At 38.4% G+C, this 26876-nt stretch overlaps 3 protein-coding genes across 13 annotated transcripts in view; 1 reads left to right on the plus strand and 2 right to left on the minus strand.

The window, feature by feature from the left end:
* Window positions 1-2879, minus strand: part of srcin1a (SRC kinase signaling inhibitor 1a) — a 113844-nt gene extending 110965 nt beyond the window's left edge. For 5 of the 11 annotated variants that reach the window (XM_028042744.1, XM_028042752.1, XM_028042751.1 and 2 more), the window contains exon 1: window positions 1154-1385. In XM_028042744.1, the coding sequence (XP_027898545.1) occupies window positions 1154-1229 (76 nt within the window). In that variant the 5' untranslated portion in view covers window positions 1230-1385. Of the gene's footprint in view, window positions 1-1153; window positions 1386-2338 lie in introns of those variants that run through there. The other 6 variants (XM_028042747.1, XM_028042742.1, XM_028042741.1 and 3 more) reach the window with 4 other exon arrangements.
* Window positions 2880-11983: 9104 nt separating this feature from the next.
* arf2a (ARF GTPase 2a) lies at window positions 11984-18578 on the minus strand. Its single transcript, XM_028042820.1, has 5 exons — window positions 18447-18578; window positions 14902-15056; window positions 14696-14806; window positions 14455-14579; window positions 11984-14059 (listed from the first exon to the last, which is right to left on the minus strand). Exons 2-5 carry the CDS (start codon window positions 15044-15046, stop codon window positions 13898-13900), a joined length of 543 nt encoding a protein of 180 aa, XP_027898621.1. The 5' UTR covers window positions 15047-15056; window positions 18447-18578; the 3' UTR covers window positions 11984-13897.
* Window positions 18579-20486: 1908 nt separating this feature from the next.
* On the plus strand, window positions 20487-26246 carry wnt9b (wingless-type MMTV integration site family, member 9B). The gene is made up of 4 exons (XM_028042801.1): window positions 20487-20730; window positions 21134-21387; window positions 22626-22891; window positions 25208-26246. The coding sequence occupies exons 1-4, from the start codon at window positions 20645-20647 to the stop codon at window positions 25667-25669; spliced, it is 1068 nt and encodes a 355-aa protein (XP_027898602.1). The 5' UTR covers window positions 20487-20644; the 3' UTR covers window positions 25670-26246.
* Window positions 26247-26876: the final 630 nt, after the last annotated feature.

Raw genomic sequence — 26876 nt, forward strand, 5'->3', positions numbered from 1 at the left:
AATCTCATTTTAGCCAAGAGACCTCGGTCACCCTATGTGCAGCCTGTCTATGTTCCCTGTCTCTAACAGATCTCCCCTTTCACATGTTATGACATCTTTTAAGCATGCAGGCTTAAAAGACACCTATCTCAACCCTTGCAAGCCCTTTAGTAAGTATCAATTTGGCATAGCCATGATATGGGATTAGAAGATAGATACACAAGCGTGTTGGTATAAACCTCAGCTGAACATGCTTGGTGGAACATGGATACATGAACCTAAAATGATTTAAAGTCTCTCCACAATGGCAGCATTATGATGAGGAATAGCTCTCCAGTGGGCCAATTCTGAGATTACAGCTCGACTTCTGCTTAATCAAATCTTCTGTGGTTCGGCCTTGAATCGCCAACTGCTCTACAAAGATGCTCCTTTCTGCAGTTACAGGAAGTGGGAAACCTGGCTTTGCAAATGCAAACAGCACATTTCTTCACTCACCATCTTGGGAAAGCTGAGACTGGTTTGACAAATTACTGCCTTGTTGGTGGCTTGAATGCAATTAGATTGGTCCTTGGCGGCATTATGTTCAATTAGTACTTTGAATTGCCAGCAACAGTAATGATAGCAGGTCAAAGCGATTTAAAAATCTCCTTTTTTTCATCCTGGCAAATTATTCCGAACAGCTGTGGTTCTCTAGGAAGAGAACATCCAGCCAAATTGTTCATGTTTAGGAATAAAAGGCTCCCAAGGGTTCATATTCAGGCTAATCCATCTCAATCCTCCTGAGATAGACAATGACTACAGACACAATTTATATAAAAACCCACAATTGAATCACACACAGACATACACAACTCCGGACATTGCAAGAGGCTTCATGTCTGCAACTAATCTGAAGCTCAAACAGATTTTCCTGCGTTTACACATACAAATGAGACAGCCAGAGGAAATAACTCAAATAACTGGATAGCAATAAAAGGTAATTTACAAAATAGCTACTCTGCTGCAGTCAAATAAGATCGAGAAAGCTAATTTAGCACCAAACAGAAAAATCCCACAAGAAGACAAGTTTTTACTCTTCTACTGTTGATCTCAAAATCACACCATGCTGATCACATCCGTTAGACTAGCAGCAAGTTGCGGCTGCCTGAATCTGAACCTCCGCATCAGAACTTACCCGTCCATTTACGAGTAAACCATTTTTTTATCTTCTGTTCTTTTGAACCTCCTTTCATTCTCTCCCCGTCTTTCATGACTTCTCTCTTTTGTCTCGCTTCCCTTCTAAACACCGGCTACGAGACTGTCCCTTGGTGAGCAGCAAGCAAGGGATGAAAGAGGAGGGGAGGAAGGAAAAAGGTGAGGGGAGGGAAAGAAGTAAGAGAGTGAAATTAATGTGGATGAATTCCCTGAACCATGTGATGCTGCCTCTTCCTCTGAAAAGTCTTCACTCTTCACTTCACCTCTAATTATGTCTTAGGTGAAGGGGTTTTCCAATGAATTAAGCATACTGTCTCACATTCTTACTTAAATTTAACTCTAACATGTTTACACCTTCTCTATAATATAATTTTACTCATTTTGCTGAGATTTTTCTTGGCTCTGTCCAGGAAATAATTTTCAACAAGGTTTTAAATGTTGCAGAACTTCCTTCAAGATTAAAAGAGAAAAAGGGGGATTGAAGATAAGAGGTTGGATTGAGTTCCCAGGGGAAAAGCAAGAGCATCTTTTTAAAAATAGACCCACCCATTCATCCATTTATAATACACTTTTATTAAATGGCAAAAAACCTTACTTTCTTTTGAAATTCACAATATTATTTTGTCTTTTCTGTATTATTTTTTTACACCTACACATGCCCATTGGAGCACTTTAATTCCCAAAGGTTTTCCATCTGGTTGACAGCAGCAGCTGCAACCACTACACGAATCCTCACACTTTGCTCTTATCTACACATAAAAAAAACAAAAATCTGTCACTAGTCCCTCTCTCTTCCTTACACACAATCACACCCACTGACACCACCTGCTTCTCTAGTGCTACTTCTGCCCTCCACCATTTGTTGCTGCTCTCACACATGGTGCCTCCACCCAGTGTTTTTCTTCTTTTTTTCATACCACCTGGTCTTCATTAAGCAGCCTCACTCCTTACACCTTATTGCTAACCTACTACCTGATACCATCTACCAGCATCACTCTCCTCAGGCGATGCTGCTCTCTACGAGCCTCTAGCCCAGCCCCCCCCCCCCGCCTCCTGCCTCCACAGAGTGTAGCAGGAGGACAGCCAGCTGGTTAGATGGCATGGCACTCGGAACCAAAGGAAATACCTGCTACATAAACATGCATAGAGAGAGGGTTTAACATGCCTTGGGATGGTGCATTGCCCATGCTGCGACACGGACGGCTGCAGCTGAAAGTGATTGCGTTTCCTGTTCCCCCTCCTCTTTTTTTTCCTCCTTTCCACTCCTCCCTCCTCCCGTTCCTCGCTTTCTCCTCTTCACAAAGCGCTGTGTCTCTCCTTCCTCAAGCCGGTCCTCTTCTCTCCTATTCGTTCCTCGCCTTCTACCGTCCTCCTCTCCTTTGTCTCACTCTGGCTCTCTCTTGCCTCCGCCGGAACCTCCTTCGCGAGATGGCTAAGGTCCAGCAGCGGCGCTTTTGACAACACTGCGCGTGTGTGGGGGTGAGCACGTGTGTGTGTGTATGAAGGTGGGAGAGCTGGTGTGTTGGGGTGTGTGTGTGTGCATGTGAGAGTGAGAGATGGAGAGAGAGTGAGGAAAGCGATGGGCGTACTCTTTGAGCTTTTGGAAGACTGAGCATGCCGGTTCAGAGATGCTCTGCACACACACACCGTAGAATGAGACAAAAAATTATTCCCAAAGATAAACTTACACTCCCTCACCCACTCTATCTCACTTGCATTTCCCTTTCTTCATTCCACCTTGCTAGACATTATACTCTCTCTCTCCTCTTAAAGACACAGGCGTTGCACTGCATTGCTACACGCCTGAGGCACATCTCATGATATGGTGACAGAGGGGAGTTCAGGAATATGGTCCTTCATGGGGCTCTACGGCAGAGCTTGCAGGAGGAAAGGGGAAAAACGTTTGAAGCATTAATAGAGGGCTAGGATCAGAGAGGGCTTCCGCTGGTGATTTGAGAAAAGAAGGATTGGAAAAGAAAATTAGAAATATCCCGTTGTGATAACAGCGGCTAATGATGAAGCAGCGCTGGCCCAAAGGTGAGGTTGGAGCTGATTGTCATGGCAACCACAGATCCAGAAAGGATGGCAGCACGGGAGAGTAACCTCAGCATCACTGTGGCAGTGACTCTGTCCTGCTGAAGCGAAACTATCAACAACAGACACCAACAATCAGAATCCTTAATTAGAGAATGTTACCAGCTATTCAAACGGGCCTTTGATTAGAAAAAGCAGCAACTCTCACATGAATTTATGATAAAATGTAAAATATTAAAGACGATAAAACACTACAGGTTGGTTGAAGAATCAGAAGGAGCCAGGCTAATTCATTGAAACAAGGGTTGAAAGGTTTAGAAAACAATGCGACATCAGCTCCCCCACATCAAGCAAGTCATTTTGGTTCCTGAACACGACCACAGAAGCTACTATGGTCTAAGATCATGCATTAACTTTTCTGTCATCTTAAAAATATGGCAGATATTTTCTCAAGACACTGGATTCTCACAGTATCTTGAGAATTTTATTCAGAATAAAATTACGCACATTTCCAGAGCCAAATTTGTTCTCACTCCTTTAAAAGAATAAAGAACTAGAGATGAAACAAAATCCTTGTCATTTCATGGCAGATGTTTCTACAGTGGTCAGGATTTAAAACTGGTTCCTGTTAAAACATTTGGTTGACTGGCTGGATGAATAGATGAACTGACAGACAGAGAGAAAGATGGACAGATTGACAGATAGATGATTGAAGGGTCTAGAGGTCTGAAAAAATTTATATTTTTTTCAATGCACTGTTTTCTTTGTCATAAGTATCCAAATCTGGAGAACATTTAAGCCAAACTCTGTGCTTAAATGACTGTGTTGGAACCCTGAAGATAACAGGAGCTTTGTTTTCTTGAAAGATGAAAATACTTATTATTATACTGTCATAGGACTCTTGGATAATCTTCAAGCAAATTCTGAGAAAAATTCCTTCAAATTCTAAATAACTAGAAATAATAATCTGTATCTAAAAAACTACCTTTGATAACTCAAAACAATGGCGTAGTTAAAAGCTTTTTCATGACAAAACCAGCTTTATTATTATGCAAACTAAATGAAATGCCTTGTTTTCTCAAGATAATACCAAAGTGAATTTCAAACCATATCCTATAAAGGATATAGGATACAAGTTTAAAGATCAAGACAAAACAAAGTGAAAAAAATAGTCCACTATGTTACGCATGTCATTCTCCAAACCCTGGTAACAAACAGTCTCTTGATATTAGAAATATATACACAAGCTCAATACATAACACCAACGTATTCTCACTGCAGGATGTAATTTGGACTTTGTCAGGTATCATCAAGCCGTTGCCTGCTTTCGTTGTCAGATTTTACTTTAACCAGTGCAGACATGGTGTCAACACTAAAGACACTAAAAACTAAAGCCTGTGACAAATTAGTATTTGATGGAGTGGGAATAAGGAGCAATTGTCCATTCCAATGACAGTTGAAAGCAGCAAAAAAATTAAGAAGTTCAAATGTCGGAGATACAAAGAGACAAGAAGACGGATAGTCTCTACAGTGATGAAAATCATGAATAATTTATAATCATGCTGCTCGTCACTTACATAGCACCATGTCCAGCTGGTTCAAAGGCTCGAAGAAAGAATGCATCCACCTGTCAGCTGAAGACTGTCCCAAAAATCCCAAAAACTGGACAACAAAACCTGCAACAGAAAAGTCTGCAAGTTAAAGTTGACAAAAGTATATGTGGTCTCCCAGAATTTTGCCTGTGGATATTTACCCCACATCCACTGTCTATATTTTAGTCTGTGTCCCACAGACTACAAAAGTAATAATGATTTACATATAATTTTAAAATCAATGCTTTCTAATTTCCATTTCAGATTATAAACAACATACTGACATGGATTACTTATTAAACCTCAGTTCACACAGTGAGACTACTGTCCTCATTACTCAGGGAAATAACAGCACGACCTGTGTAGGGCTGGTGCTTTGCAGGGTTCTGCATTTTACTCAGTTGGAAGCACCTCATTGCTAAGAAGCATCTTGCTGAGTAAGTAATTTTAGGGAGTTGATGAGCCCACTTTGCAACAGTTTTCTCATGAAATGAAATCTGCAGTTTTATTTTTGGCTTCATATTGCAGAGAGAATTATTAGGATGCGGAGTTGAAAATTGAATTTATTTTTCATTATACCATTTTTTTGTTCCTGGAAGAAATTCTTGGGTCGTCCCTATAGACTAGTAGGAGCCTAGTTTGCCCTGCTTGTCCTCCTTCCGCTTCTCCATCTCAGTAGTGCGAGCTCATTGACCTAGAAATCTTTCAGCACTTTCTCTGGCACAATAGATCTGCACTCGCTTCAGTGGAGTTTGGCTTTCTAAGGTTATGAAAAGGGGTTAGTGCATTTGGCAATGACAGTGTGCCTTGGATATATTAATATAAAGTATGGTGTGCAGGGCAAAAAGTTCTTTTTAGTGTACGCTGGATGAAAAACAGCAAAGGTGACTCTCATAGAAATCAGTCATGTAAATGCTGCATGTGAAATGACAGGCAAAAATGCATGTGTGTCAGGGTAACCTTCAACTCAGAGACCACTCAAAATACCACTTCTGATTATGTCGCATTCCAACCATAACCTTTGGACATATTTTATTTAGACCTCAATACAGACAGACCAACACAACAACGTGTATAATTGTGAAACATAAGGAAAAGGATCCATGATTTGGTTTTTCCGATTTTTACTTGTAGAATGAAAATTTCCACAATTCTTCTTATACTTTACAGTGTTTTGACACTTTGTGTTGGCCCATCATATTAAATCGCTTGTAATGTGAGAAAATGGAGAAAAGTTGAAAGGACTACTTTATAAGGCATTATTTTAAGTCCTATAAATCCAGATCTTAGGTACAGTAAAACATTTTTCTCATTGCTCTTTATCTGACATTTAAACTGAAACTGAAAGTTTTCCAATTATTAAAAAAACAACTTTTAAGCACCTAACTATTTTAATACCTTCTGTGGCATGGCTTCTGTTGTTTTCACTTACACCAGCTGTCCCTGTGGAAATAATAAATAAATACATTTAGAGACAGTACGCCAAATTCAGACTACTGCCAGAAACTGCTTTAGATGCAGAACTTAAAAGCAGCTATATTGTGTGTAGTCTAGCTGGTTTTTATCATGTGGTTAAAAATGTAGAATAAAAAAGACAGTGTAAAAGTACATTCAAAAAGGGAAAACTAAGTAAATAAATTTATAAATAAAACCACATGGTGTGCCAACTTTTAGGGGAAGGGGGAAACATTGAAACTAAAGAGTTAAAATGATTTGCTTTTTACTTTTTAAGGTCCTGAACAGGTTGGAAGTGGAACATTTACATGGTTTCTATTGTTGTTTTGGTTTTATTTCCTAATGTAACTTTTAGCAACTTGTATGGTTCACACTAAACAACTTAAGTTGAAATGTACGTGGGTTTAAAAAATTACTACAATGTATTGATAAACTAACTTTCAAACACTATTTTGCAACTTCCATAATAAATATCAACTACGCTGCAATAAACAAGACGATACGCACCTGTTTTACTTTAGAACACATTAGTCTGTTATAGTTTCTATTTTCCTTTGTTGTAAAACACAAGTGCTTTACTTTAAATGACCACCTCTCCTCCTGCTCCATCCCCACACAGCTGCTTGCTAATTAGCACACAGTTAGCTTAGCACAAAAACCAATAAGTACCCCGAATATGTAAAAGTGCCGAAACATTTGATTTGAAATGCCGTTTGACAAATCTGAAATATATATTCTAACAGTTAGGCTAAAAGGTGTCCGCTTTTTTACTAAATGTTATAGAAATCATTTCCCAGCGTGTACCAAAACTTAGTCTGGTCCTGTTGTCCAATGCTCCATTAAAGAACCTTTCTCAATCACATTCCTCAACTGTTTGGGTTAGAAAAGTAAAACTTTTAGGGGCTTCAATTGTTTGTTTCTACCCAGAAAAAATAGTCTTTTAAATATTTTTGCATTACAAACATTTTACAAAACATGTTTAATAATAACGAATAGTCATTAGTTTTTCCTCGTTCTTAAATCTAAAATGGGACTTGTACATTTCGCAACAAATCGTTGCCTAAAAAGTAAAAAAAAAATTATTAAATTTTATTATTTCTCCATAGTCTCACATTTTCCCTACAAATGTGAGAAAAAGGCTGTGAATCCACTTGTTTCATCTTTTTATGCCACCTTTATTTAGTGTGTGTGGTGGGAAGCAGGACACAGTTACAAATATATTTAATTCAGTAGTGCCAAAATTAGTAGCTTTAACTGCACCTCCTACAATTCATGTAAATTCAGCTGTCACTGAAGCATTTCTAATATGTATCTCAGTGGTGCGATTAGAAACCTTTTTATGTAATCTATAGCTTCTTGCATTTCTTATGTTATAAATATGATGTGGCACACAGGCTCTTATCCATTAGCCACTCTTAAAAATGGCAAAGAATGGAAAAAAAAAATTATGAGTTTATTAAGGCAGATGTGTGTTCATCTTCATATCTCAGGAAATTGCAACAAAAACACAGCGGGTCACTTAGTCTTGTCAAATGATTAAAATGTTTTAAATAACTGTAACTGTTCTGTTTATTTTTCCAATGTGTACAGTGAAAGGGGTGATTAGGGAAGTTAAAAAGTGAAAAATAAAAAAGGTTAACTGCTACAGTTATAGCCATTTTTAATGTGAAATAATAAATTTTTTCAAAACGTTTTGCACATTGTTACCAGGAGTGCCGATAATTGTGGAGTGTCCTTTATAAATCCATGGAGACATGCTAATCAGTAAAGGGATGGTTATTCTCAAGGACATCATTTTTGAAGAAGCAGAATGATTAAAAAAACACCAAAGTACTTTGTATTGATTTGTCTGATGAGAAGCAATAACAATCCCACTAAACTCATTGGAGGAAGATTTTAAAAAATAAAATAAAATAAAATGGGAGTTTTAAAAGCAGCTGGAGCAGCAGAGTTGAATCATTCTCTATTCAAAGTAAATAAAGTCATCCAACTTGATTTAGATTTTCATCTGGACCCATTTACATGAAACTGAGGCTTTCTTGGCCTCAGTCTTAATCCAAAGCTGATGAAGCTGGCAGATCATGTGTTTCCATGGCAATGTGAAAGTCCAGAAATGACCAGTCTGTTAACATCGTGCAGTTTAGTCACTGGTGAACTATGTTTACTTTGTCGTGTATGTGTGGGTTGTGCCGCCAGGATTTCAAACACCGACTGAGCTGAAAGCTCACTGCTGTGCACCTTCTGTGACTTCATTGTGCCAGAGAATAAGAGTGACCAATAATGTTATAAATGTAGCCAGAGTAGAATAGATTTAGACGTTATATCAAAACATAGGTTGGCCAGATACATGCAGAGTAGCCATCTGTAGCTTAAAACAAAAAAATGTTTTCCTGTCCTTTACAATTGATTTTCAGTGTCCTTTTATTGAACCAGATCAATGAAAAATAATGCTGCAGCACAGGTTTCCCCTGGGAGGAGGTCACTGGTGGTGGAGGAGGTTTATAGATTTTTCCTGTCAGTAAAAAGGCTATTACAATGATGCAAACACAAGCTATCACATGTAAAAGTCATCCATTTAGAGGCAAAATGTGTTGATTGACTATGTCTCCAGAAAAATAATCTGACTGATTAGTTTGTTGCATGTAACAACTATTGTTTGAACACTACTTTAATTTTAATAATGGTGAATGTATTGCTTTAAAAGTTGTTTCATTTGACAGGTCCATATATAAAAACCCCACTTAGGGACAGAACATCAATCTGATAGACGATAAATGTCACTGAAAAGGTGAAGAAAATATTAATTCATTGTTTTTATGAAAGATTACAAAATATAACCCCTTTGAGCCTTTAAAATTAAAACCCTGAAGAAGTTAACGGAAAAACAACAATTAAATTTTTTCCACAAATAGGGGCATTTCATTAGATTAATATATCATCAAGTTGTTTATTTATTTTAGTTATTCCTTTCAAAAAGCAAAAGTCGTATACTATGTAGATTTCCTACACATAATGTGATATTCTCCAGACATTTATGTTAATTTTTACGATCCATTACACCAACCCCAAAATTCAGTTCACGGAGATTTTAAATAAAGACTGATTAAAAAAGATTTTAATACAGAAATGTGATGTCATGGCCACATTCTGGCCTACACAACAATGAAGAGGTCACCAACACTTGCCAAAAAGAGGGCAAGCCTCAAGAGGTCACTGTTTTAAAAAATGGCTTTTCACAGAGTGCTACATTCAAACATATTGATAAAAAGTTAATCGGAATGAAAAAATGTGGTCGAAAAAAAAGAACATTCACAAACAACAATGAAAACTTCAGCTTCTAAATGTGTGTGAAGCAAAGCCCATTCAGTAAATTAAAGGGAGATTCAGTTATTTGTAGTTATTTAGATTCACTTCTCAATCAGAAATGATTGAGAAGTCTTCCTTAAAGTGGCACACATTACTTTCTATTGAAGGGTGTACCCCAAGGCTCAGTTATTGGTCCACTTACCATACTTTTAATGTGTCCATAAGTAATTTCCCATTAATCCTGGTAGATTTTTCATATGTATGCTAATGACACTGTTTCACATGTAGCTGGCAATGACATTGCATCTGTTTCAACATAACCTTTCTCGTTTTTTAGTGTTTCAGCATGGTTTGATAATGTATTTTCTTAGATTAAACATAGACAAAATTGTGTCCATTTGTTTCTTTTCCAGAGCTTGAATTTAGATAAACAATTATTTAATTCAAAAAATTTTGTGGCAAATTATCAAACAGCAAAAACATAGCATCATATATTAAATATATATTATGTTATCATAGCTAAGCAAGGACATACATCAAAAATTCCTTAACCTGTATATGTCGTTCAGTACACGCTGATACCAAACTCTCCTCCTTCTAAATGACAAATGACCCAAGTATCACTGTGTTGAACTGACCGGTCTGATATAATACCTCTTTGAGAATTGATGGGATGTGGCCAACAAGAAGATGAGAGACACCACAGCCAACAATGCAGAAAAGCTGAAGGCTGTTATAAAAGCAACCTCTGCTTCTTTAAAACCCCAGGAGAGCCACAGGCTGACCACCGTCATGTTGCATTGATGCAGAAACTCCTGCTAAAAAAGCTTCAACTGAGTATTGAGTTAAAATACTGCACAGTGCATGGACATATATTTGAGTATGTAAACATTTCTGTCAAATATCTTTCTTATAATGACCTCACCTAAAACTGAAATTGTCAGAGAAACTGGACTTTGGGTTTTCACTAGCTGAATGGCAACAATAACTTACAAAAGACAGAAATAAATGGTTGAAATAGATCATGCTATGTATAATGAACTTGTATATGAGTTTCATATTTGCAGTTAGATATAGAAGTACTTTAGAAACAAGAATTAAGATTCACTCTTCAATACCTGAGTACATTATTCATCCAACTCAGAGGTCACAGTGATGCAGACATCTGTAACAGAGATGCTGAAAATTACATTTATACACAAGTTCAGAGCTAATATGCTGTGAAACTAAAGAAAATGATGTCACTCTTTTCAATAAGATTTAGTGGAAGCAGAGCACCCGTTAAAGGTCAAGTGCAATGCTATGTGTGACTGTACATCTTATTCTAATAATTTTAGCTCATTTCAACAACATTTGATAAGAGTACAACAGAGAGCAAGAGAAAGAAGGGGTCAGGGGAAAAAACGGGATAATGGCAAATGTAACAGAGAAATGAAATAGACTCTGATGCATTGGGGAGACAGAGGAAGATTACCTCAGCTCCACTTCAATTACAAAGCAAGTTTTAAAGAAAAAAAAAATACCTCGATTAGGTCATTAAGCACCTTGCAATTCCAGGAGTGAGGGCACCAGCTGCTAATGCAAGGTGAGAAATTATTGCTGTTAGGATCTGATCATGGTAGTCTTCTTAATTAAGGAGCCGTGTCAAATTAAATGTGTGTGATCTCATTCAGCTTCCACTCCTGCTTGTGATCTTAAAGCTATATAAAAAGACACATCATGGTCCATGTCTGATCCCTTGCACTCCTTTTTAACATCTGCTTACTTACTCCCTATAAATACATAGGGTGCTGTTGCCAAGGTAACAACTCTTTGGAGAGTTGGCCACCTGAATTTCAGATGGTGCAGAAATGGAGGGTGAAGTGAGATGTGCCGACAGTGGGAGAATTAGAAATCCCCTTTTAAGCCACTCATTTCTGTCAGCAAACAAAAGAGTTATTGCCCTAACGCAGACAACGGCGTAGACTGGTTTATAGCTGAGAATTCAGAAAATATTTTCTCTTCTGAGTCGATTTCTCATCTCAAACTGTACATAATGTTCAAACCATTGATGGGATTATAGTTGACACAGAACTGACAACTGAATGTTGTAAGAAGGACGTAATTTCAAACTACCGGTACTCTGACATGTATGAACGAGTTCACTCTTCAACATAAGCTGTTTTACAGAACATTCAGAACATATTCTAAGTGTTGTAAAGATATTTAGCACCATGTATCAAGGTTTTTAATAATACACTGCCCTCTAGCGGCAATAGCAGGGGATGTCAGCACGTTTTGACATTTAAAATTAACAGAACAATGAATGCCAGTAGGGTTTCTGACAGGTGTGAAGATCATTTTATTTGAAAATTCTAATGTGTATTAAGGCATTCCAAAAATACAATCTTTCAAATATATAAATGAGGAGACCTTAAAACATGTACAATAGAGATTCTCTTTATTATAGTGCATTTATTCGGTATTACAGGACAAGTTTGTTTTTTTTATTTTAAAAAAAGCATAAAAATGAGAAAGAAATATGAACACAAGTCTTTTGTACAGAAATGATACTGCAAATTAAAGCTTCACATCTGACCAAAATAGATGATAAAAGACATCAAGTTAACAGTTTAATAACAGTTTATTATAATTTCAAATTCTTTCCATTTTCAACTTGACTAAACCATTGTAAGATATACTGCGACGCAAGTACAAAGATATTACAACGTAAAAAAAAAATAATAATAATCCCAAAACATTGAAATATTCAGTCGTAAAAAAACGAAACCTGAAGCTCCCTTCTGAGGTCAGTGTAACATAACTGTGCAGTCATCTTCACTCAGTGTGTACTGTTCAAGATTGATTTTATTTCTCATAGCAGAGGACATTGGAGCAAATTGGAGTGACTACTCTGGTTAAACTAACTGGCACATTCAACTATCTGCTGGTGTAGAGCAATGGAGAGTGTTACTGCATGTGAGTTCACTGCCATGGCTGAGAGATAAAACAGCTGTCATCACACAAGTCCGTATTATGCAAGCTGATGTGGCTGTAAAATACGGTCAAATCATTTCTTGTAAATGAACAGAGGAAGTAACTCTGCCCTGAAGCAAGAAGCTTGAAGCACTAAATATGTATTTGTAAGGCTGATTTATACACTTCCTATTCAACATGTACCATCTAACACAGTAATAACGAAAACAGAAAAAAAAGGAACTTGCAAACCTCCTAATGCAGACACATCCAAAACAGAATATAATGAGACTATTCTGCAACTAACTTGGTCCCGAGAGCGTTATACTCAAAAGGACAGCACACCCGGCAGCTCAGACTAAGATAAACTAGGAAATACATGGGGGAAAAAAACAGTAACAATAAAATAGCTAAAATCATCAGACCCTAACCAATGAACTACTGTACTTACAAGAGCAAATGAAATCTACTTCTAAATAAAGAGCCAGAGTGGGAGCAAGTTGTCATAGCAGTTGGCTTTGTGGAGCTGAAACCCACACAAGCCTTAAGGTTACAAACCATGCAATAGTTAACACTCCTCCAGATATGTAAACATGCGCTGCAACATTTATTGCCGTCACCAGATCCAGTCGCAGTGGATCTTTTACGCGGAACAAATACGATTTAATCAAAAGACAAACAAGGCCAAAAAGAAATACTTAATATCAGACACGTGTCTGAACTGAATGGAAGAAGTTTCCGCCATTGGAACATTCTCACATAAATTGGCACTGAATACATTTACATTCTGATCACTAGAAACCTGCAAACTATGAAGTTAAAAGATAAAACTAAACGGTTGTTTCGTGCTTTTATGTCTTTGATCTTAAATATATAGCAACATTTAAAATTTGTTTTCATCCTCAACTGTTCTAGGTTGTTAAGATGACAGCATCTTTTTCTAGGTAAATAAACTCATGTTGAAAAAGCTCCCAGCAAATAAAAAACTGAATTATTACCTTTTGGGTTTTTTTCTTAGACATTCTTTTTACGAGGACAGAGCACTCAGCATCGTGCATTGCTTTTTGCTTTACAGATACCAGCAGCCTTTGGGTGTGCTGGCACTGGAGGAATGAGAAGTGACTGAGAGCTAACTGTGTTCAAGGCACAGCAGTACTGCTGCCACTTCCGCACATTCATTCATTCACTCAAAAATACTTATACAAACACGCACATACAGTACACTGATGTCGGGGCACACTGGCCAAAGCTCCAAAAAAAAAAAAATTTAAAAATTAAAGGAAACTGAGGAAAGAGGAGAATAAAGAAGTACATCTAGGCCATGTGCAGCCTCCCAGAAACACTGCAGGCAGAGCTGGCAGATGGAGACGCGGCACAATGGATCACTTTGCGTTCCTTAGCTGGCTCGAAAGCCAGTCCAGACCCTCGTACAGCCCATCTCCACTGGTAGCGCATGTGGCCTGGATGTACCAGTTGCGGTGACGGAGAGAGTGAAGGCTCAGCTTGTCAGTGATCTCAGCTGCGTTCATGGCGTTTGGCAAATCCTACCAGATAAAAATCAATAAGATAACATTGAAAACAAACAAAGGATCAGATTTTCGCATACAAATTTAAAGCAAGTTTTACATTGCCTGGCATGAACAGAGGGAATTGGATGCATGTGACCAGCCGAATGTTAAACCTGATTAGACTAGGACAACTGAATCCACTGGTGTTCCTGAAGAAGTCATTTAACACAAAACCATGCAAACACAACAGACCAACAAAGTCTGCATGATTAGTCTAATTGTTGTAAAGGTTTTAATCAAAAATGACCAACGAAATACCATCTAAAGAACAATGTTTAACCTAAACTTAAATATTTGCTAAGTACATCAAGTCCCTTTATGAGTTGTAGTCAGGAAAGAAACCTCTGTGGAGCTCCATGTTGGAAACAAACCTGTTTATTAGCAAACACAAGGAGCACGGCATCCCTCAGTTCATCTTCTGCCAGCATTCGCATCAGCTCCTCCTTTGCTTCACCCACTCGCTCCCTGTCATTGCTGTCCACTACAAAGATAAGGCCTGAAAACAAAAAGATTTTTATGAGGGAGGAAAACAAAGAACTTCAAATGTAAAGGGAGTTTTAGCAGAAAAGTACTAGTGCTGAGATGATAGAGTAGAAACATCACATCTCTCACCTTGTGTGTTCTGGAAATAATGCCTCCAGAGGGGCCGGATCTTGTCCTGGCCACCAACATCCCAAACCGTAAAACTGATATTCTTGAATTCTACAGTCTCAACATTAAAACCTTAGAACAAGAAAAATATATACATATATTTTCAGAGCCAATGTAAAGTGTAGGTGTCGAGCTATAAAGTAATAATGAAACAGAAGACGACTCACCGATGGTAGGAATGGTGGTAACGATTTCTCCCAGTTTGAGCTTGTACAGGATGGTGGTCTTACCGGCAGCATCTAGTCCGACCATCAGAATTCGCATTTCTTTCTTTCCAAACAGTCCCTTAAAGAGGCTGGAAAAGTTCCCCATCTTGGCGTACCTGCAGCGACGCACAAAACGGAAGTGTGACATCTCTAAAAGGCTGGTGCTAAACATAAGGCAGCGGCTCAACTAAAACTTACAGATCGTGTCTGTAAGGCATGACCTGTAAATGTGCATGATCTAAAATGTTACATCCTCTGGCCCAAATTCATCTTTCATTTATTTAAAGACACTTTGAGACCGTTGCTGTCATTTCCTGTATTTTTTTTGTCTTGCACATTAATGAAACTGCAAAACACACTTCTGTCATTTGCTTGATTTCGTTGAAGCTGTTTTTGACAAAACAGCAAAAGAATTTGCCTTAAAAGCATTTACTTGAAAAGTATGCAGAAAAAACCCCTCATGCATTTGCCTGTAGAAAACCCTTGAGTACTCAAGGACTAACTTACGAATGAATGGGCTTCATTTCATTCAGTCAGGTGGTGCCATAAAATATGATATTAGACATTTTTAAATAAATAAAATAACTTGCGAAATATTTTTCTCCCTTTTGCTTCACACAGAGAAAATTGTACATCATGTCCATTGGCATGACAATCGTCACTATAATTTCCATAATTAGATCTTTAACCACATCCATTCCTATTGCAGCCTACTTCCACTCATGCTCCACAGTGGTGTTTTTTTTTATGAAGTTCATTACCAACTTAGTTACGCAAAAGTACTTTTAAAACCCAGCAAAACAAAAAAACAAACAAACAAAAAAAACATTTTACATTACTGATGACACATTGCAACACTGATGTCTTTATAATGTCTTTCTATGACATCAATATTGGCTAGTATAAATGTTAATGCCAATATATTGTCCATCTCTAGACTCAACGGTTATGTACAAAGGATTTGAGTACAAGTTAATGTATTTATTAATCTCAGCAGGAAGACAAAACTAAATTAGGTTTATCACAACTTCCTTAAAGTCCAATCTGATATAGTCACCTTATCTTTACAAACAGCACCCAGAGAACTTCCTCACATCTTTTACCCCACATTTTAACATTTCATTTAACCAGTGAAGAATTGCAAAATGACATAAACCACAGCAAAATAACGCATTTACATTCTCATTTCCTTTCCACAGTTTTGTTGCCGTGTCTTGAAGATTACATACACAAAGTTTGTGGATAAATTGGGGAAAGCATGTATAAGCTTGTTTTGCGCTGCTCCATGCTGCAGGTGAAGACTGTAACATAGATAAGGACAGCAAAGCTAAAAGAAGCAAATTCCTTGAAAATATGCCACAGAGTTCCACACAGACCGCCTGGAGTGAGCGCCAAGCTTCTAGTTTTGTTAAAGCGAAACACACTCCATGCTCAAGATACCATAAAAAATTTGATGGGACATCCTGCCACTAGTTGTATTATGCAATGGTCAGAACTATCAGACTATTTTCTTATTTATGTTTATGACAATTAAGGCAGAAAAATTAGGATTTTTTTTAACTCAATAAAACTGTTTGGATGCAAAACCGATCTTGCAGTAAAGCACATGTTGAAGAAGCATAAAGCCACCACTTTATTAATTTTGCAAGACAAACAAAAAGAATATATAACATAATATGAATGATTTTAAGTTATTTTGTCAGATGTGCAAATAAATCAGTATAAACTTGTGTTCAGCTGACAAGTATTTATTGAAATTCAAATATGTTTTTTTATTGGACCAAAAAATGTCTCACAGTCTCATTGAATAGCAAAAAAAAAACATTAAGATTCATAAACAGTTAAATGTTCAACTATTATTAACAGTATCAGTCAAAGTTAGTAATTTTTTACATGTCTGCATCAGACCCTATGTAAAACTTAGTTTTATTCCCATCTTGTTTCTGTATGTGATTTGAAGGGAAATAAACATCACACGTGTTTGTTTCAACATGTGGAATGTCTAAATAAAGCAGATAAGCAATGTCAGCGGTCGTTTTTTTCATGGTATCAAAAAGAGTATGAAAATACATTTATATCAGTAAATATCACATACCAGCTATGGCAACAATATTAATATCAGATACCGATATTGGCCCACAATTTCATATCAATGCACTCCTAATAAATATTGAGGTTACATGCCAATGGCAACCAAGGACTTCCGATTAGCTAATGACATAAGGTAAATGAACGAGTAAAACGAGTTACACATCAAGCAAGCTCAAGAAGCAACAGGCCCACCACAAAGTTCCTGATTCATTGATGTTAAAAATATCACTGTAATTAATGTGGGCCACCACATATAGTAATTCTTAGCCTTGAAACAACACAGTCACATTAATAGCTGAATTAACCAATAGGACACACACAAAAACTACTGATTCACCGTTAGCTGGAAACGTAAAAATATTATGCATTCGAAATAGTTCTTCAAATATGAGGTTTGAAAATTGTTTTCTTTTTGCAAAACTAGTTTGTAAATGTGAATAAAGTAATGTAATAGCTTAACTAATGAAACATTGAAATCATTTTTTAAATATTCTTTATTTTTGCAAACGTGTGTCCGTTCAAAAATGCATCCCCGAGAAATCCTTAAAATGAGGAAGAATCGGAAAAGAATTGCTTTTACCGTTCAATAGAAATTGAACATCTTTCAATTTCAACAAAGGAATCTGCCTTTGAATCAGAAATAGGTAAGGTTGCATTTTATAAACTTGTCACTTCTGTCTGTACTAATAAACATTTATCTTTTAGCGAAACACATATCTTAAATAGTTTCACTTTTGTTTTAAGTGGTGGTCATTTATGTATAAATGAGAGAAGGCTGACGATTTAAACTGAGACCTAGGAGGAACTGCACTTGTAGCTTTATCATAATATCAGTAACTGTGAAAATAAACATCTGCATTTTTCTCTGCATATTCATAAGCTAAACCTCGTCAGCTGATTACAATCCCCATCGAACCAAATGCTTAGATAACAAATATATTGCTGCGTTTTGTACATGTGCCAGTACACATACGATAGACGCAATCTGGACAGTAAACCGTTTCGAAAACCTATATTTTGTGGGCACACTGATCAAAAAGAGAAATTGCTCAATTGACTGTTAAAATGACAGCTAACGAGTGTTAGCTTATTAGCCGAGAAGGATTCACAACTGGCAATAAATCACTTGTAACTGTGCAAAGCTTCATCTGTAAAAATATAACAGAAGATGCTAGATCAACAAAAACTGTTAAAAATTAAGTATATATTTAAGGATTAAATGTATGAATGAAAACACAACAAAGCACTCCCGTTGAAGTTAAAAAAAGCAGCTAACGAACTCCAAATGTCTGGTTTCGACGCCTAAAACCCAGCCGTAATAAAAAAAACGTGTAAAACTACACATTTTTAACAATATGTTGATAAAGGATTGTTTGATAACCGCGATTGTTTAAATATTTGAATAACAAATTTACCTTTGTAGCTGTTTCTCGAGCTTTCTTCCGTTACTGCTCAACTGGAAAATGGCGATTTCCGGTTGTCGTCATCCTCCCCCGATTCTTCTTCTTCTTCTTCTTCTTCTTCTTATTGATTTTTATTGGTGGTTGTCAAGAACCGTTAAGGTTGCATTACCGCCACCTACTGATATCGTCTCCTTTTTCTTTATATTTGACGGGAGACCCAAGCATTAAAATATTACTGCAGCGCTATCAAGAGGTGTGGAGAGAGACAAATGATCATTTCTACCTATATTCCACAACTCACAACTCAACTTTAGTCGCGCTCTTTACAGATTTGCAAAAAGTGGATAGGTACATTTCCTTCAACTGGATGTTGATATATTTATGTAAAAAAGCACATAGTTTCCAAGCTAATAACGAAAGAAATAGACCCAAAGAAATGTTCTTGATTCGGCTAGAGTCATTCTACTGTGGAAATACATTTTAAAAATCTGGTAAATATGGCATTTTTTATGTAGAAAAATTTTATTGCCTCTTTATTATTTTTTGCTAAAGCCTTTAAGAGCCATTGAGGAAAGTCTTCATGGGACTCCACGGTCGCAGATTACAGAGCCCAGCGTTGCCTTGGTGCGGTTTTGTGACCTAATCTTTAAACTTCTTCACACTTCATTGATATTAAGTTATATTTCTAAAAAGTGAGAACTGAATAATTTTCCTTTGGAATTACAAGAATGTAATGCTTTGTGCTTTTCAATCACATACAATCCCAATGAAGTATATACACATTGAAGTATATGGTGGAAACATGACATGGCATGAAAGAAGTTCAAGAGGAATAAATATTTTTGAAATGTACTGCATATATAGTCAAAGAAATTTGCAGCTAATTAACTTATTCGGATTTCTGCAACTGTTGATTTATACCTAACCTAAGCTGGGTATTTATTGTCTTCCGTTATGACCAGAGGAGCCATCTGTGCTGATACATAACTGCAAATTAATGGTTACCTTCATGTGTTTACACAGGATAAAACAGACCTTTCAGCATATTTTAAGGACTTGTATGCTGCATTATCAGAAGTAGTTTGGTATGTCTCTAGAAATAGTCTTAGAGTTACATTCCCAAGTCAGGCAAAAACCCAGCAGTGCTGAAACAAAATACACTCTTCTCCCTGTGTAAGAGCTACGTTTGGCTCTTTGTTATGTCTACTGAAGACCAAAATAATCCCCTTTGTCTTGTTCATATCCAAGATAAAGTGATTTTCTTCCAGTGTGGCACAACAATTCCTGCCAGTTCCTCCTCCTATTCAATTAGAATGTGTCTCCTTGATTAGTCGTGGTAATTGTTACACTTTACATTTCAATTTTAAAAGAACATACATTTCAAAAGCAGTGGTATTTAAATAAATATTTTAATAATAGTTTGCTTTGAAGGGCTGGGCAATATTTAAAACATCAACATCAATCCTTCTTGAACACTGAGTCCTCTGCAGTTTCCGAGAAAATGTAAATTATTTTTCGATTTGGATGTTTCTGAGCAGAACTCTCCCTTCCTCCTAGATTCCGCACACTAGATGGGGCTACACCCATAACTGGAAAGTGCAGTTAAATTGGAGGAACAAACCTTACGCAATTACATTCAATTACATTTTATGGATCCTTTCACGACCTGTAGTGTTTGGTCAATTTAAGCTTGAGAATCATTACGCTGGCATTTCCTTTCAGTTTAAGCATAAGTTAAATTGTTCTAAATAGATAATATATTTAAACAGTAATTTTGTCGTTTATTCTAGTGTTGCTGTCATTATTAAGGATGCTGAATCTGTGGAGATAATCCAGGAAAAGCTTTCCAATGTTCGCATATAGCAGTTTATACAGAATAACAGAGTATGCAAGACCAAAAGATGCAAATCACAGAAAAAGGCGAGATAGATATTCCAACAACTGTCTTGGCTCAAAACTATGCGCATCTGGGTGGCGTCGCAGTGGGAGGAACATTCAACAACAATGCCGAGACTTCATGGAGGGTGCGGCAGGATGATGCTTCCTCCTCCAAACAGCCCTGCCTCCCAGCGGACCCACTGTGCCATGCGCATCGCTCCGACACTCAGTGTTGAGCATGTGGGGCCCCTTAAAGAGAAGCGCCGAGTAGACGGCACAGAGTTTCTCCATTGAAGAGTCACCGCAATGAGGAACAGCGCCGAACCGGCACAATGCGCTCCAGGCTCCCAGGGACCGCCTGCCTATTGCGAACAATTGGATTCTGCATCCTCCTCTCGAACACTGCAGCTTACTTTGGGTCAGACGGTTAACTTTTTATTCAGGCATTTTAAACATGTTGATTCACTGTCATGTTCTAGTCACTGTATGGGAATAGCCTAATTTATTAAAGCTTCAGTAATTAATTACGCACGCGTAAATGTCTACCGTCTTCATATTCAGTTTGTTATTTCATTTGCTATTTCATTTATAATTGTGTTTAGTAGACATTTTGAATTTTTTAAAACGGAATTTGATAGGAAAAGTTTAAATAACTTTAACACAACATACACCAGCGTAGGAAATATTAAAACTTTGTCAGTTAATTACAGTAAGAAATTATTTACTGGAAAGTTTTTTTTTTTACCTTTTTAATTATACAGTGGGATGTTTTTAACATGGACCCAGATTAACATTTACTATTGTTTTCTTCTTAATTATAGGCTGACAGGCCGAGAGCCACTGGTGCTTTTACCAGGTCCATTTTCCAATGAAGCTCCATCGGGGAAGGCCCACCTGAAGCAGTGCGAGCAGATGAGTCTGACCAGGCGGCAGAAGAGGATGTGCCGCAGAGAGCCCGGTTTAGCCGAGACGCTCCGGGAGTCGGTGCGCCTCGGCCAGTTGGAGTGTCGCTATCAATTCAGAAACGAGCGCTGGAACTGCACCTTGGATGGCCGAGGAAGCCTCCTAAAAAGAGGTGAAAGCGCCTTCTGGTTCTGATTTCTGCTACTTCAACTTCAACTGATTTTATCTCAGAGATAAAAGTGTGCCGAAATGGGCTGTTTCTGGTTCTGAACAAAATTTATATATATATGTGTGTGTGTGTGTATCTGTGTGTGTGTGAGTGTGTCTGTGTACGCGCGCCTGCGTGCGTGCGTATGTGTGTGTGTGTGTAAAATCTGGTTGATGACTTTTTTCTAAACAGAAGGTAATCTGCAAGAATAAGTGTGCAAAAACACGGAGTAAACTTACCATCGGCTGCAGCATTGCAAAAGCATATAATCAAACTTGCATGTCTGCTTACTCTAATAAAATCTAAATTGATGGTTTTTATCAGTGCATGTAGTCACAAGCCTCACGTAATGTCTCCTTCACTAGAATTTTACATAAAATCTTGTGAAGTACAATGTTCAGCATCATTTTTGTTTCTCTGCTATTACGTTTTTTTATTGTTTGATATGGAAAGTTAAGATTTTCTTTTCCCTTGAATGAACTTTAAACTTTTGGCCACAGGTAAGAAACAATTCTCCCTTGCAATTATATTGAATTTTCCTTCTTAAAATCTATTCTGCATGACTTTTGAAACAATTAATAAGCTACAAATTCAGCTGCATTGGATAACATTTTAAAACCAGTTGCAGATCTGCTGTGCACACAAAAATTCTGGAGGACAGTCCAGACTTTATGCATATGGATATCATTGTGTGGGAGAACATGAACAGGTCAGCACAGAGGTAATGAGGGAGTAGAGCGCCAAGAAATGTGGCAAACGATGTGGAGAGTGCTTGAGCCCTGCGGTTATTTTTATCTCGGGAAAATGCCCATTCCCAGAGGAAAAGGGTGGTGTGATTACCCACTTTCATCTGGGAAAATCCTTCCTAGTCAAAATAACAATTAATTAGATGAAAATACACGCTGGTGACGACTTTGGGGGAAATAAAATAACAGTGCAGAGCCACAAGAAGAGGTCAGAGCAGAAGTTTTGACACAAGAAAGCGTACAGGATTCCTGAGGTTGTCGTACACCATGACAACGTAGTGAGATTTTTGTAAACAAGCTGGGTTAATTGCTTAATTATTGGAAAGAAAACACATTTCTTGGATTAGATCCTGACAATTACTGCCACAGACATAAAACGGCTGTTGAAGATGTTTTTTATGTATCACTGGCAACAGAGTTATTTAACCATTTGGTGCCTTTTTTCTTTTAATCCAGCATTTAAGGAGACTTCCTTCCTTCTGGCTGTGTCCTCCGCTGCTCTAACCCATGCACTCGCCAAAGCTTGCAGCTCAGGCCGGATGGAGAGGTGCACGTGTGACGACTCCCCTGGGATCCAGCACAGAGAAGCGTGGCAATGGGGGGTCTGTGGAGACAACCTGAAATACAGCACCAAGTTCCTCAAAAAGTTCCTCGGCCAAAAGAGGGTCAGCAAAGACCTTAGGGCGCAGGTCGATGCCCACAACATCAACGTTGGTATCCGGGTGAGTGCTTAAATAAAATGTGCTTGTGCAGCATGTCAGACCTCTCATTCCCTTATTTATTGTTTCCTTTAAGTTGGGCTGCAATTTCACCTGCCAATTAAACCTGATGCTGACAACTTTAGGCTTCGCCCGTTTGTTTTTGAAGCTTCCAGTCAAAAAACACCTCCTCCACCAATTCCCCCTTGTATTTGCTTCCATGTTTTGACCTGGGTGGGTGAGGCATTGCAGCAAGGAGACAACATGGCTGTGGGATCATTGGAGCCAGGTGTTCTCAGGCATGATAAAGCTTGCTGTGCGGGCCAACAGAAAATTAAAGGTCTCATGTCGGAGAGAGCGATTATAACCGTGGCCTCTTTTTAATATACGAGCAAGCATTTTTTTCCACTTACTGGATCACTGTGCTCTTCATAAATCCACCTAATGTTCATAACCACCACTCTGAAAATAGGGAGCCTCAGGGCGCATCTCCTGTGGCTCGCACCTAAAAAGACAAAGTCTGTTGGAGGAACCAAAAGGCAAAACAGGAAGAACTCTATCTTATCTCATCTCAAGTGAGCTAAAAGTTTTACACTATTGTCACCAAAAAGAGTCCAGCAGCCGAGTTTACAAAAAAACACAAGCGGTTGTAGACCCCTCAGCTCACAGTAATGGTGTTTAGAAGCCCCTCAGGGGCTTTCATACCTGTGCAGGGAGGGAGGACCTGAGTAGAACTTTTCAACCCGGCAGAGCCCTCTGGCTTTTTTAGTTTGACCTATCTCTGGCCCCTCTCCACAACGGCAGCTCTCAGCCTGACTGACCATGCTCCAATCACTGGCCATCAAGCTCAGTGAAGAAATCCCATACAGAGCCTTGCAAAAGTATGAGTAATCCTCTCCTTTAGTTATGTCAGAACAACAAACTTTAGAGCATTTTTATATTCAGTTTTGATGTGAGCGATCAATACAAAGTGGTGCATGAAGGTGAAATGAAAAAAAGATGTCAAATCTACAAATGAACATCTGAGATATGTGGCATTTACTTACCCCATTACTCTGATACTCCTAAAATACAGAGCAACTAGTCATCTGCAGAAATCTATTAATGTGAATAGATTCACAAGTATGTGAATGTTTATTAAAGTATTATGGAACAATATTTCAAGCTTTAGCGTAAATAGCTAACTGAGCACAAATGCAAAATTACCAAGCAGTGGCCATTTGCCCAAGGAAACTCTGGAGGAGTTACAGCTGTGGTACATATTTTACCACAGCTCAGGTGGTAAAATATGTTAAAAAGAGTCATTAACTGTGTTCACTACACAAATCTGGCATTTAGAAAGAAGTAAGCTATTGTTAGAAGAAGCTGGCAACCTCATTTTGCTACCTCCAATGTAAGGTACAGCACACAAGTTGAAGAAGGAGTTCTGCTCTGATTGGATTGATATTGTACTTTTTGGGCTTCATGCGAAACACTATGTGTCATGAAAAATGAATGCTGCACTTCTATTTCAGCACAGCAACCCAAACTACAATGCAATGGCTTTGATCAGAGCTTATTAATGTGTTAAAGTAGAATAACATTCAATTGGGACTTTTTGGTAAGACATAAAACTTGATGTTTACCAGTGTTTTCTGGCTGAGTTTGAGCTACTTTACAAAACGAGATGAGCAAAGAGCTCAAACTATAGATGTGCGAAGTTGTTTGGACCTATTACACAGACAGAGATAAACCTCAAAAGACTTGCAACTGTAACTGCAAAGTTTTACAAAGTATTGTCTTGTATCGAACTGTATACAAATCCTGGCCAAACGTTTCAGGTTTTTTTGTTGTTTTTTTTTTTTTTTAGGAAACAGTATCATTTTCCTTCCTATTCATAATACATTAAAATCTGTGTTTACAAGGTGCAGTGTCTACAAGCTGTTAATCTTTATTGTTTTTTTTCATGTATAGAAACATAAATAAATCACATAAATTTTTTCCATGAGCATGCATGTACTAGAAAATGGGCGGAGAGATTCCCCAGTCTGTTCTTCTTGTCACCTCTGCCTCAGGCGAACGAGACAGAAGGGAGACAGGCAGAGCTAGTTTCAACACATTGAGAAAAGAAATTTCAAGAGCTGTCCGAATGAGAAATGCGGAGCGAATGAAATACGACAACTCAATCCATTATGTCGAAATTTTTAAACCAAGGAAAGCGACTGGCTCATCTCCACTAAACCTTAACCCACCCTGCAGGAAACTGTCTCTCCAGCCAGATAGATCCCTGAGATAAGAAAGCAGGTAATGAATCAAACTGAAAGAGTTGACATTTCTCTCTTTTTGTCCCTCCTATCTCAGGCAGTGAAGAGTGGGCTGAAAACAACCTGCAAATGTCACGGAGTCTCCGGCTCTTGTGCCGTACGGACTTGCTGGAAGCAGCTGTCCCCTTTCCATGACACTGGGCGGCTGCTGAAGTATAGATACGACAACGCCGTGAAAGTGTTGAGCGTCACCAACGCGGCCACAGGAGAGACTGAGCTCGCGGGGCCCAGACGCCACGGTCAGAGCCCCAGGAACACCGACCTGGTCTACCTGGAGGACTCCCCCAGCTTCTGCAGGCCTTCCCGCTACTCGCCTGGCACGGGGGGCCGGTCGTGCACCAAGGACACGAGCTGTCAGAGTCTGTGCTGTGGACGCGGCTACAACACGGCCATGCGGCTCACCAGCCTATCCTGCCACTGCCAGGTGCGCTGGTGCTGCCATGTGGAGTGCCAGACATGCGTGAGGGAAGAGGAGGTGTACACCTGCAAGAATGCATAAACAAACATTTGGAGAAAGGAGATGATCTGATGAAGCAGTGGGGAGGAAAAAAAAAGACAAAACTCTGACCTTCATGGGTACTCCACTGCAGAATGTCACGTCAAAGCATGTGTCTGCAAATATCACTTAAGACTTGCATGATATTTTGGGAGAAAAACACTAATGTGCCACTACAATACTGTTGGTTCTTTGCTAATCATCAGATTACAATAGATGATGATGTTTCCAGACTACTCTACTTCTCCTTAGCTGGATGCACTGAAATCTCATTTTTTCTACAAAAGAGGGAATGGAATCAAGATCCTCAAAATGGGAACCAGACTGGATCTTACCAGCAGTATGAACTCTGACACTGACTGATTGATGTGGTATTCAGCCTCCCATATTTTACTATTTATTGTGCCACTTTCTGTGCCTCGCATACTGCTGCTTTATGCATTAAATCTTGTAATCAAGTATTGCCAAAAAGGCTGTAAAGGAGTTAAAATGACTCCGCCTGCCTGTCTCTGACTGCTGTGGAGAACTTTTAAAGTTCTGTTCTGAGTAAAAGCACTTAAGTTGCTCTTGCTACATATTATGCCAAATGAATTATTGATGCTGGGGTCTAACATGCCTAGATAGAATCACTGGAAGCTTTATGGTGGCTCGCACCACTGACATACCTTATTGTGTGCATTAACAGGGTTATCGTGTACAGAAAGAAGCTTTGTGTTTTCAGTTGCTCTTATGGAAATGTCTATGGAAATGTGCTGTTGAGAACAAAGGGAGATTAGCACACTGCTGGAAACACTGACCACTCTCTTTGAAATCCAACTTAATTTGGGGGTATGCCAGCTCTGTTTTTCTCTAATTGTAGGTATTTACAGAAGTATACATTTTTCTATACTTTCAAGTATAAAATTAAATCGGCAGAATATTTGCTCTTTGAGTCCAAATTAGCCGCATCTTTTGTTCTGCATGCCTTTGAAGTGAATCAGTCACGCTCCCTATTTTCCCTAATTGCTAATCAAAGAAAATGACCACGTTTACTCCACCACCCCCCTTACATCCAGCTCAGCGTCCATGTGTGCGGGTGGAAAGTGCATGCTGGACCCCAGAGGGTCTGTTTTTATTGGGCCGTTTCATGCTTCGTTGGACTGCCTCTGAACTGCAGATGAGCTATGAATATAACTCACATCGGGGCTCCAGGCGTCTGACAATGTGGAGT

The sequence above is a fragment of the Xiphophorus couchianus genome, chromosome 16, assembly GCF_001444195.1.
Source record: "Xiphophorus couchianus chromosome 16, X_couchianus-1.0, whole genome shotgun sequence".
Lineage (NCBI taxonomy): Eukaryota > Metazoa > Chordata > Actinopteri > Cyprinodontiformes > Poeciliidae > Xiphophorus > Xiphophorus couchianus.